The following is a 13,274-nucleotide window of genomic DNA, read 5'->3' on the forward strand; positions in this document are numbered from 1 at the left end:
CACTCTTTGACAAGTAGAGTGAAATCCTCATTTAAGTGGATATAAAAGGCAATTTGTAACAGAGTGGCTCGTTACAGCTCGGTTCTCGGCACTCATCCGCAGTCCTGCCCACAGCTTTGGCACGGAGGGGAATTTTGCACCTAATTGTTGTGTTTAGTTACATAGGATGCAGGAGAAAAGTTTCTTTTTTTCCTAGTTAAGCCCGTTGTTGTTACTCCATGGGTACATGATAGGGAAAGAGGAAAATAAACACAGAGTCAAATGGGAATTTCGGAGCAAAGGAGGAGTAAAATAAAGCAAGCGCAGGAAAAGTGGGGATGGTATAAAAGTTCCCGTAGGAATACTGGAGCATGTGCCACAAGACTGCTGATGCCTCTGATTATCATGTGCTATCAGGCCAGAAAAAAGACATCTCCACTTTCTTCCCTGCTGTACTTTTTGCTAACAACCTTTCAAGGCCATACTCTACCCATCACCTCCACTGCTAGCTCCACAGCAGCTCATCTCCACTGCTACTGCTGCATTCCTATCATGAAATGGCCGGTGGGAAGTGTCTGAGCAGTTTCTCAGAAACCCAGGTTGCTTGTTTGCCCCTCAAAACCATGTGCTCATGGCGGAGTTAAGAGTGCAATAAAGCGCACATCAACAGCAATTTTTACTGTAAGCATCTGCCAATCTGGAGAGAAAACACGTAATTTCTAGCCTGGATTCATATTATTTTACCCTCCCACTAGAAGGATGTTGCAAGCAGCAACTAAAAAATCTATATTCTACAAAGACCACATGTACAAACTGCTATCAATGCGGTGATGGTTCTGCACAATGTACAGGGGGAGTCTAAGGGGTCTTTAGATGCTCTTCAGCATTATTCTGAAATTTCAGTGTAAAACTGAGGGATGATTGATATATAACAGGGTGCCTCTTCTGCCTTCTGAACCCATTTTATGCTGGTGGATATTTTTATTTTGCTTGATTTGCTCTTTTATCACTGCTCCGTGCAAAGTTTACCTACCATGGAGTATCTATCTGTAAAACCTCTTGCTCTGAGTCCTTCTAAAGACCTGCAGATGCCAACACCAAACATCTCCTTTTCACAGATATCTCCTCTTCCTTTTCACAGTGGGAGAAGAACCACTCTGGTCATTGCTCACCTGCTCTCTTCCCGTCGCTGTCTCTGTACAGAAGAGTCTGTAGCCTTGGACGGGGCCATTGGCATAGGCAGGAGGATCCCAGGAGACGAGAATCGAGGTCGGTGAGGTAGACACAGCCCGCAGGTTTTCCACCGGCCCGGGAACTTGCACTGCACAGAAAGGAAAGGACAGTGTGAAAACCCCATTCCCACATCACCCACCACTGCCCCTGGACCCCAGTGCGTGGCAAGAGCCAGCCCAGGATGCACCTCCAGGGGTGCCAACAAGAGCAAATCTTCAGCCCCTCAGAAAATCCAGACAGGATACAAAAGGGACCCATGGAAAACCCATGGATAAACCCATGGAAAATACAGTGCAAAAAGACTTGTTGCAGATTTAGCAGCATGAACACATCAAATTGATTCTGTGAAATACTGAAAAAAGCTTGTTCCAGCTATGCTACAACTCGGTGCCTTTGGCTCAGAGGATGAACTTCATCTTTAAATTGAATTTCTGGGAACTAATTGGCACAGATACCTAAAACACTCAATAGATGCATTTATTTTATGGTAGTAGGAAACCAGAAACTTGCAAACCTGATCCTCCAAGACCAGCTGTAGCAAAGAACTGCCATTAGAGAAGCTCACAGGCAAACACCAACACATACAATCATCTCATAAACACACCAACTGAGAGCTTAAAGTGCCTTTCCAGTTGGCTATGTGTGTTTCTGTCCCAGCTCTGTATGTACCAGCTTGGTGCTATTAAATTATAAATTGATCTGGTGCGCTGCAGCAGGGTTTGGTTTCTTTTAGCAAGCAATTGTCTTCAAGATCCCTCTGTTAGCTTTTACTTAGCATATTTGCTCATGTTGTGCACATGAAGTTGTTTGCGCTATCTGTTTAAACTTCTTTATGCATTGCTCACTATTTTAGCTGCCTGAGTGATCACAGATGATGGCTGAGATGAAGCGTTAAGGGCAGACTCCTTGGCATGCTCTAATGAGCAAGGGAGCTCATGAGGGCTAGGCTCTAGGCTGGTATCACCACATCTAGCAAAATTGCTCCTGCAAGGCCCCAGAAATCTGAGAGCATGATGGGTTGGGTCAGAAGACATCCTAGAGCTCTTCACATCAAGCCCTGATGACTGGGCTGATCTTGAAGCTGACTTGCTTTGCATAGGGGCTGGACCAGAGACCTCTCATCATCTGCAACCCCTAACTTGCCCTCAAAAGTTTGGCCTCACTAGCCAAAAGCTTCAACATTAATATGTAATCCCAGTTCTGCTCTTAAGTAATATTCTTGTGTTTGCAAGGTGCCCAGCACTTACAGAAACTGAAGGGCTGTAACAAGCTCATCTTACAAACCAAATAACATCAACAGAAGTGCTAAAGTATCCCATCCTTGAAACTATTACCTGGTTTGATTAGTTCTGAAAACAGAGAGGCTTGCAATAGTGTGAGCCTTCAGTAGAGATCATTTGAAATGTAAAATTTAGATCGGCCTTCACACTAGGTCATGCTGCTGGGTGAATAAGCGTTTACTCCTCAAATGGCAACACAAACCAATCACAGAATCACAGAACAGCAGTATGGGTTGGGTTGGAAGGGACCTTAAATCTCATCCAGTTCCAATCCCCTGCCATGGGCAGGGACACCTTCCACTGGAGCAGCTTGCTCCAAGCCCCTGTGTCCAACCTGGCCTTGAACACTGCCAGGGATGGGGCATTTCCATTATTAATTATTATGAAATAAATCCTTTATTTGGTTTATTTGGTAAAACAATCCCTGATAAGTGCTCAGGGAGCTATTCTAGGTCACCTATTGTTATAACAGTCACAGAATTGCTAGGGTGGGAAGGGACATCTGGAGACCATGCAGTCCAAATCCCCTGCCAACGACTGTGTCTTAGAATGCACCAATTTCAGCCTGGATGCAAATTATCACACATCAGCCACATCACACTTTTGGATGTCAGCTTGAATCACTTATGAAAACAAAAGAGCTAAAAAAAACCTTAATAAACTCCTGCAACTACCAGCGTTATTTCCCCACAAAATCACTCCCTGCATGTTTCAGCTGGACCTAAACCCCATGACACCTGATGTTCGGAGGTAAGGCTATCTATAGCTAGTCTGTGCCTCCATCTTGAACCTGAGCTAAACTGGAAGAGAAAAAATGAGTAACTGTGGCAAATTTAAAAGTCAAGGAGAAAATCTTCATCACCAAATATACCTTTCCACTTCCCATAAGGAGTGTCCTGTGGCATAAAACAAACTCACAAGCTGTTGAATGCATGGCAGATTACAGCTCCTCTTGAAGACATTTCTGCACATTCACATCCCCATTACCAGGCAGTTTCACACTAGCAGCTCTCTATTGTAAACTGTGTGTGGTGAGAAGCAGGAGCAGACCCCGCGCTCCTTGGATCCAGCCCTCTCCCACAGGACATGGGTTGCAGGGATGAGCATTGGAGAAAAGTGCCCAGATGTGATGTCAGCAGCACACAGATACCATTTGATCACAAGTAATTTCAGGTTTAGATGCAGCGTAGATACATTCAATATATTTTTCTTTCCTTTGCCCAGTTTCTCTTTTCATTCTATTTCAATATTTCTGACAGGCACTCTAATGTGCTTAAGGTCTCAGTATTTTCAGCACACACAAAGCATTTAATAATCTCTCCTGATCCTTTCTGTCAAATAATAATCTCATGAAAATTGGCATTAAGTTTTAAATCTTTCCCTAAAGTTTTCTTTTTCTAAATAGCACGCAGGCCCTAGAACTGCGTTACATTCCATTAAAGCAAGACATTAAATCACATTTCTTCTAAAGTCAGTCTTTTGCAACTAACATCATCCTTTCTCTAAGAAAAAAGGGTAAAGGAAAGAGGGCAGGCAGACGACTGATGCTTTTTCTCTTACTGGTGGCTCCACATAATGCTTCAATATATTCAAAGTCACCCTTCCCTCTGAGAATGCCCTTCCTCTCCCACAAAAGATTGGTTTGGCTCTTCAGACTGTTGCTGAAATAGAAGCTACAACAATTGCTTGCAAAGAGTTCGATGCCGCTCTCACAACTGCCAAGTCTGGGGTTATTTGGTGGAATCTCTCCTATTCAACAGCAGTAAAAGCAATCAGGTCCAAAGCCAGAAATGGTCGAATGCTTTGGGTATTTTTTTTGAATCCAATACTGATTTTAGAAATACGCATGAACTTCTTTTCTGCTGTTGCTAATGTTAGCTGTCAGTGTGGCTGATCTTGTGTTACCAGGGTGAATAGCTGTATTCACGCTGTGCTGTAAGAGTATGCCTCACACTGCCCCAAAAGCCAATGTTCCTGGGGCTCAGAGGTGATGCTTACCATAGGCACCAGATATATACCTTGATCTTAGGTATATACTATTGCAGAAGTGACTACTTGGGCTCCTAACATCCTCGTTGCTGAATGGTACTGTTGTTTCCAATCTAAGCTGGCCCAAGCCAAGAGGGTAATGTTACGTGTTGCTTTTAATCTTCCAGCAGTTCACAGATTCAACAGACCTTGAGCTATTTTGGAGCTCATCTGCCAGCAGTCCATATAACACCAACGAGGTCATGTGCAGCTGGCCATAGGTGAAGTGCCTCCAGACAACATCCACAACTCATTCCCTCTCTCCATCTTACAGAGCAGTGCTGCACATAGAATCATAAAATCACAGAACGTTTTTGGTTGGAAGGGAGCTTAAAGCTCATCCAGCTCCAACCCCTGCCACGGGCAGGGACCCCTTCCCCTACAGCAGCTTGCTCCAAGCCCCTGTGTCCAACCTGGCCTTGAACACTGCCAGGGATGGGGCAGGCACAGCTTCTCTGGGCACCCTGTGCCAGCGCCTCAGCACCCTCACAGTAAATGTCCTCTGCTGGCTGCTGATGCACCACGGACACAGGGCAAGCTGGGAGCCTCCCACAGGAGGAGTGGCATTTGGATTCATACCTCCAGAGTGCGAGTTGAGGCAATGCAGCTTTGATTCTGGGGTCAGCAGACCCAGAGGAACTCAGAAGAGGGGTTCCACAGCTTGAAGAGGGCAATAGCTGCTGGGAAGACCTTGCTGCTTGTAGGGTATGAGGCCTTTAAGACCTCTATAAATCCCACAGGTTTGATGTAGTGTAGGAGCAGAAAGGACAGGCATCTCTGTATGCCAGTAAAAGCATCTCGTCATGGAGAGACTCTGGTATTGCCCCTGCTCACTTTCAGTTGCTTAAAGCCAGATGTCCACAAAATCAACTGCTCTTTAAAACCTGCAGGAACACAGTATCTACCCCCATGAGCTTCACTGTTCTCACACAGACATTTCCTCTTTGGTATCGTTTAGTCAGATTTCTGATAATAATAGCTAATAAGACATAAGCAAGACTGAAGTGCCTGAAATAGGGGTGTAGGCAACTACGTCAGAAATTGCTTGGCAACTGCCTAAACATGACAAGCATATCTCACAAATCTGACATCTTTATCAGTTCCTGAAGCTCTCCCTTCAGCACCTCAGGCCACCTGGCCTGTGATGGTGGGAATCTGGCTCGTACCAAAGCTCCAATGGAGGCCATGCGAAGGAGAACCTGAACTCCTTGAGCACAGCTCTGGCACGTAAAGAGTCACATCAAGCTGTATCACAAGGTAACGACCTTCTTTCAGAGCTATTGATGGGCTCCAGTCTTGGGCTCTAAGGTGTATTGATGCCAAATTATGTATGACAACCTGTGGACAAGAAGGCAGAGTCCTGAAGATGACTCTGAAGTCGTCTTGAAGTTGAATGCCTAAAAATGAGGTGAAAAGATCACAGTCCTACTTGTTTTCTCCTTCTGGTCCCAGGGGTCTTGACTTTTATTGCCCCTAGTCCAAACCGATCTCCCACCTAATGGCCATGGGTCTCCTGGACCAAGTGTGCCATTTATGCTCTGAATCCTTTCAAGTACAAGAAAACATTAAACTTTCCCAGGAGAGAGGGTGTACCAGCACCATGCTTTTATAAGGAAAATAAAACCACTTATCTCAACCCAATTCTTTTAAAGGAATACGCCTGTTAAACTTGAGTTAGGCTTCCTTGGTCTCCAGCTCTGTGTCAGGCTAGCAATCTCCATCTGCTAAAAAAAAAGCTGCTTTTTAAAACATTTTTCCTGGTGATTCATTCTTCTCTATAATGAAATGCAATGATTAAAATGTTCTTGTTACTACATTTCACTTCGATTAAACAGCTGGTTCTGTGCTGATCTGCGCTGAAAACATTTATAACATAAAACATTTATGAAGCCACTTGCAGTTATTGATAATAGAGTGCATGCTTTGATTGTGCCTTTGATTTCTCCCCTCCTTTCTTTCTCTGTAGTTAACAGCTTTAACGATATTTCATTAAAATTTGGTTCAATGCTGCACAGAAAGATGCGACTCCAGAGAACAGTGTAATTATTAATTCAGCAAACCCTGCTTACCCACACTGGACACGCTCCAAAGGCATAGGAGTTATTTGGCAGGACTGCCATGGATGCCTCCAGTGTTATCCAAAGGAGCTGGTGGTGAAGACAGCTTTTGGAAGTAGCTGTCATTTATGTTTTCACAGAGTCTTCTGGTTTTCATTAGTTTGCCCTCTAACTCTTCACGTGATGCTCAGCTGTGCACCACAGATGGATGCATGAATCTAGTATTTGATTTGTTAAGGAATGTGGGACCAAGGGTAGTACCACCAAGCGATGCGATGGAGATGGCTCAGATCTGAACTCTACAGTGAAGGGAAAATGCCTCTTTGGGGCTGCCTGTACCAGAGGAGGTTTGGAAATGTGTCTTCTTCCACACTCCTGCTGTGGAGAGGCAGGGGTCTGGGGAGAAAAGGGAGCTCAGGGGACAAGTACATCACCAGAGACCACAAATGTACCTGTGGTCCAAATCTGGAGCAAGAGACAAGATGGGAGTACGGTGTTACCTTCTTATCCTGGGATGCAGTGACAAGATGACAGTGGTCAGCAGGTCGAGGCAGGGGATTCTTGCCATCGACAGAGAGACCCCCCCTGCAGTTCTGATCCAGCTCTGGGGCAGCAGCACAAGAGGGACGTGGAGCTGTTGGAGCGAGGCCAGAGGAGGCCATGGAGATGCTGCGAGGGCTGGAGCAGCTCTGCTCTGGAGCCAGGCTGAGAGAGCTGGGCTGGGGCAGCCTGGGGAAGAGAAGGCTCCTGAAGGGGAGACCTGAGAGCAGCTCCAGTGCCTGAAGGGGCTGCAGGAAAGCTGGAGAGGGGCTTGGGACAAGGGCCTGTAGGGACAGGCCAAGGGGAATGGCTTTAACCTGCCAGAGGGGAGACTGAGATGAGCTCTTAGGCAGAAGCTCTTCGCTGTGAGGGTGCTGAGGCGCTGGCACAGGGTGCCCAGAGAAGCTGTGGCTGCCCCATCCCTGGCAGTGTTCAAAGCCAGGTTGGACACAGGGGCTTGGAGCAAGCTGCTCTAGTGGAAGGGGTCCCTGCCTGTGGCAGGGGGCTGGAACTGGATGAGCTTTATGGTCCCTTCCAACCCAAGCCATTCTATAATTCTGTGACATATGGGACTGGTTCAAAGCTGCACCAGCAGAGGTTTATGCTGCACATGAGGAAGGAATTCATTATAGAGAGTACGGTTAAAGCCTGGAACAGGCTTCTTGGGGAAGTGTTTGATGCCCCAAGCCTGTCAGTGCTCAAAAGCCATTTGAATAACGCCCTTAACAACATGCTTGTACTTCTGGTCAGCAACGAAGGGGACAGGCAGTTGGTCTAGATGATTGTTGGATGTTTCTTCCAACTGAAGATATTCCTGCCAAACAAGCCCTTGGCCAGAAATGTGCAGCAGAAGCGGCTCAACACCTTTGCAGGCACCTCATTAAGAGAGAAACTTTAAAAAGTACCTTCATCACTCACATTTTCACTCCCATCCTTGTTTGGCCTGACATTTAAACAGTTGAGTATGTATCTCAGTGCACACTTCTAGGAGCTGAGCCGCTGAAACCAACCTGTCAGCCCGGACACTAAGCTAAGAAAGAGAACATTTATTTTTACACAGTGCTGACGGGCTGTATTTGTGGCAGGTAAGCCACAGGATTGCGGATGGAGGAGGGAGTCATTGTACTAGTTTGCACTGGGGAGAAGATCTCTCTGAGAATCAAAATTGATTAAGATTTCATTAATGTCAATAAGCTGTTTGAGAGCAAATACGGGGTGCAAACATGAGCACTGAAATAATACCATCAACAAAGACATATTCTGCAGTCAGTGAGATGAATTCAGTCGGAAAACAGGCTTTTGTTACAAAATCCATCTGCTTCTGGGTGTTGAAACATGCCCTGCATTTGTTTGAGGTCTGAAAAATGGAAGGAAAACCTCTCTGAATGGAAGGGCGTTTACAAGAACTGGAGGCCCTGCTATGCACTTAGGTGAAATGATAACATCCACAGAACTAAAAAGCAACTCTTATTGGCTTCAGCAGGGACAGAAATTCAACCTTTTATTCTGAGAAACAGTGCACAGAAACACAGGGTACAGCAATCCTGGCTCTGCTCCGACTTCCAGAGGGAGCTTGGATAAATAATTTAATGCTTTTATGCTTCAATTTCCTTCCCATAAAATGGCATAATAATATATCTCCTACCCATTCTTTATCTTACCTATTTATACTGCAAGATTTCTAGGGTAGGAAGAAAGGTCCAGATGAAACAAAGATGAATGCATTTCAGACAGAGCTGAAACAGAATTTCAATTCCTATATCCAAAGCTATTTTAGAGTCTCTTGGCAGCAGCTCATTCTATAGGACATCTTCCCTTCGACCTTCTCCTGGTGTGTATTACTGCGAAGGACCAGAGTGGTTGTGGCTGGGCACCTCATACCCTGCCAGCTCCTGGTGAGACAGGACTGGTGACTGCAGCACCCAGGCTCCTGATGGGAGCTCAGCAGATGGTTAATCAAACACCTCCATGTGCTTGTACGTTCCACAGATGCAACGGATATGAAAGGGGCCAATGGACTTACGTGAATTAAGTGATTTGTCAGTCCCCAGGAATAGTAGGCTGGAGTGCTTCCCTTGCTCAGCTACAGAGGTTTAACAGTCTGCTTCTGTCTCAGATCTCATCCCTCCCTTAAATTCGTGGAAATCACGGCACAAAAGACCTCAAACCTAATTGAAGTCTCTACACACAGCTGTCCTACAAATAAAACCTGTCTCTTTATAGAGGTAGCCTTGTTTCTGATCAAAAGGTTTCAGAAGGGATTTGTACCGCTATTCGATAAGATTTAGTGGCATTGGATCAGCTGGAGGCACTGAGCTGGTCACTTCCCTGTGCCCAAATCAGGCTTGGTGAACTTATTTCATTTCCAGCTCATTACTGGTGCCACAATTGCCGTTGTTCTAAGAAAGCTGAAGTGAGACAAATTCATCCCAGTAGTCTGCAGGTCAGCAGAGATTTCTGGATGAATCGCAGCAAAATGCCACGCCAGCGCTCCTGTCCAGAGGGACATCAGGCAGTGCCAAAGGTACCTGCCAAATCTAGCTGGTGAAACACTGTCCTGCATCTCACCAGCAGCGAGTGGAATGGACAACCATGCTGCTCGAGGACTGTGGCATCAAAACACTTCCTTGAGGGATGTAAGGATGGAGAAAATGGACGCTGGTGTGAAAGAGCTTCCAACTGTGACATATCTCATACAGGTAGGGTGACATCTTCATCATTGTCAAGTGCCATAGAATCCCAGACTGGATTGGCTTGAAAAGGACATTAAAGCTCATCCAGTTCCAATGGCCTTCCATGGGCAGGGACACCTTCCCCTAGAGCAGCTTGCTCCCAGCCCCTGTGTCCAACCTGGCCTTGAACACTGCCAGGGATGGGGCAGCCACAGCTTCTCTGGGCACCCTGTGCCAGCGCCTCAGCACCCTCACAGGGAAGAACTTCTGCCTTATCTCCAGCCTGAACTTCCCCTGTTCCAGTTTGAACCCATCACCCCTTGTCCTACCACTACAGTCCCTGATGAAGAGCCCCTCTCCAGCTTTCCTGCAGCCCCTTTAGGCACTGGAGCTGCTCTCAGGTCTCCCCTTCAGGAGCCTTCTCTTGTCCAGGCTGCCCCAGCCCAGCTCTCTCAGCCTGGCTCCAGAGCAGAGCTGCTCCAGCCCTCGCAGCATCTCCGTTGCATCTTCTGGACTCGTTCAAGCAGGTTCAGACTTACCCACATCCCCAAACTGCCATCTCATCTGCGTGCAGGGTAAACCCTGCCACCGTGAAGGGTGCTGAAGATGGTCTGTCTGCCCTACACTGCTCCTGGATGAGGGGATCCAGTCACAGCCACTGCGCCTCTGCCTCTGCATCACTCTTTACGTCAAGGACCTATCAATATGGAGATTTCATGCAAATGGTGAAATTTCTTTATTTGCATACTTGATTAACATATGTTAATCTCTTCCCTTTTTTTTTCTTTTTTTTCTTTTTTTTTTTTCTTTCAGATAAGAGTGGCTATAATTTTCTGTTCCTTCTTGTCAAGTCAGTCAAAGCAAAGTATTTTGCTCACATAATGGTGCCTTTGCATCTCAGCAAACCTGGACCAGAATTAGATGTACTTCCAGCCACTGAAGCTTATTATTTACAAAAGCAATGATTAGGTGGCAAGCACTGACTTCGTCATATCAGCCTCCTCCATGAGCCCCTAAAAGGCAGGAGTGTGTGGCACAGGAAAGCCTCAGAAATGGAAAATCCCTTTTCTCATTTAGAGCATTTGGAGTATTTTCACTGAAGTAGGTTATTTCTGGTAAACATGGTCTTCACAGGCATCAAGACTTTTGGAAAAAAGGGTGAATTTTTTTTTCTTAGCAAGAAAAATGAGGCAAAATAATACCATTACTGAAAAATCCATTAATTACATTTTCAAACAAAAATATTTATTTTCTAGAATTTTTGTTTTTTACTTGCAGCAATTTTGGTATAAGCTTTTCAAAATTTTTACGTACTGGATGACAGAATAAAACACATTGTTTCACTAATTAAAAAAAAGAGGAAAGCAATTAAGAATTGTTTTTCCTGTACTTCAAAATACAAGAGCCTCCAGCACCATATTTTCCTGTGATCCCCAAAACCATGGTCCTTTCCCTTAACTTTCTTTCCTCAACCTATATTTAAAAAGTCTGATGAAAAAACACAAAATAATTTTAAAGAAGCACAAAGAAAAAAATTTTAAGTATAAAAAAACCCCTCACTATTCTTTCACAAGCGAATTTCAAATTAATGAGAGTGGGCAGAAGAGATCTGTTAAAAACAATTGGAAAAAAAGATTGTAATTTAGCACTATTTTAAACCCCTTGGAAATACCTGTAAGAGCCCTCACCAACCATCAGACTGCCAAGGCTCAGCAGACTGGGAGGAGAGGAGGTTCTTGCTATTCACCTTAACACTGCAGACTGCTGCTAGGTCAAAGGGTGTGCAAAAATCCCATCTCTGGTGAACCAGTACTTTTACAACATCCTGGTAAGATCATGTTTTGCTGCTGTTGTGAGCAGTGACTCTTTAGACGGTCCTACATCATTACACATGTAACCCTTGAGACGTAAACAGCTGAACAAGTCTGGGACTAAGATTTGGACCTAGCTGCACTAAAGCTCCATCACGCGTTTAGAAAGCAAGAGGGTCCACTCTTAACCTTGTGACTCAGCGGGAGGGTCTCCATTACCTTTCTGCATCTTTGGTCTCTGTGTAAAATAAGTCATTCTAAATCAATTCTAACTAACTCCTTCGCATGTTTCAGGAATTCCTATTAAAACTACCCTCGCTAATACCTTTGATGGTGATTCTTTGAGTGACCCTCAGCCATCACGACAATGTCTCAGAAGAGAAAGTCTTCCTGGTATGGTGACCGTGTCAGTAATCAGGAGGAAAACAACCCTTGAGGCCGTCACTGGTTCACATCATGTTGAATGCACCAGTAATTCTGTCCTAAGCGTGAAGCTATGGCGGTACCTACTCGAGAGTGCAATAATGACACTTCAGTGTACATCCGATATAAAATTCAGTATATATTAATACACATCTGATACAATACATGTTCGTTGTTTACTGCATTTCTTCCTCTGCAGAAATCATAGCACAATCACAGGACACCAAGACTTATGAAAGTCTCATAAAGGGAATGCAAAGGCTTTTGAATTCACTTTTAATTACAGTTATTTCATATAACAATGCAACTTTCTAATGAGACTTACACTTTTCAAAGGAGGCAGAAGAGCTGGTCAGAAAAAAAAAAAGACTAAACAAAACCTCCAAAAAAAAAAAGATTTTGACTTCATTATTTCAGTTAATTAAGATGAATGATGAACAGCAAGCAATTTGCCATACTTTAAATTGAATCCAAGACAATTTGAAAAGGAATAATTTTATTTTCTGGGTTTGATTTGGTTTTCACTTTAACTCGTGGTGTACCAAGATGGTAACAAATGCTCCCACTTCTAATAACCCAAATCTGCCTTCACAGAAAAGAGAGGCTTGCATGATATCTTGAAAGGATTAAGATTCCAGCATGTCTTCACCATTGTGGCCATTTTAGAATCAAAGGGATGATGATATACAGGAACAGAGCAATTTGCTCAGTGCCTTTGCATGACCCAGCTAGAACTTCAACTTCAGAGAGCTTCTGCAGCCAGCACTATGGCTCAGTTGGAATTGAATGAGTATTTCACCAGGTTTCCTTACAGCACATGGCTCCAGGGGGGACAGAGTTGGGGCAGAAAGGCAACAGGTAGCATGACCGTTGCAATACTGAGGGTGGAAATACCCTCAGCGTTGGAGACTATTTCAAAAGTTGGAAAATTTTAGCAGAATAAATGTTTTTGCAAATCTGATCATCCTAAGATTTACAGAACAACTGAAGAACTGACCACATGCTCACCTGCTCCTATTTTTCTTGCTCTAAAAGGAAGGTCAGAATCAATCTGAACTCCAAAGAAGATGTGCAGAAGATTGTCTTCTCCTCCTTTGCTATATTTTTCTAAAGTCTCTAGGAAGCAGGATAGCATAAATAGAATTTTTTTCTCTTATTTAAACCCTCCTTGTTGTAAATGGCCTTTTACAAAACTCTTAATCAGCCTCCCCATGACACACAATGAACCACATCTTCATCAGGTAAGTGCAG

At 44.5% G+C, this 13,274-nt stretch overlaps 1 protein-coding gene and 1 long non-coding RNA gene across 2 annotated transcripts in view; one reads left to right on the forward strand and one right to left on the reverse strand.

Annotated features, from left to right (window-relative positions):
• Positions 1 to 13,274, reverse strand: part of DCC (DCC netrin 1 receptor) — a 602,355-nt gene that overhangs the window by 156,593 nt on the left and 432,488 nt on the right. The window contains exon 10 of the mRNA XM_057405653.1: positions 1,152 to 1,300. Coding sequence (XP_057261636.1) covers positions 1,152 to 1,300 — 149 coding nt within the window. The remainder of the gene's footprint in view (positions 1 to 1,151; positions 1,301 to 13,274) is intronic.
• LOC130597281 (uncharacterized) overlaps positions 1 to 13,274 on the forward strand; it is a 269,591-nt gene that overhangs the window by 25,340 nt on the left and 230,977 nt on the right. The window lies entirely within an intron of this gene.

The sequence above is a fragment of the Pezoporus wallicus genome, unplaced genomic scaffold (genome assembly GCF_028554395.1).
Source record: "Pezoporus wallicus isolate ANWC-B61680 ecotype Strahan unplaced genomic scaffold, APGP_CSIRO_Pwel_v1 scaffold_13428, whole genome shotgun sequence".
Classification (NCBI taxonomy): domain Eukaryota; kingdom Metazoa; phylum Chordata; class Aves; order Psittaciformes; family Psittacidae; genus Pezoporus; species Pezoporus wallicus.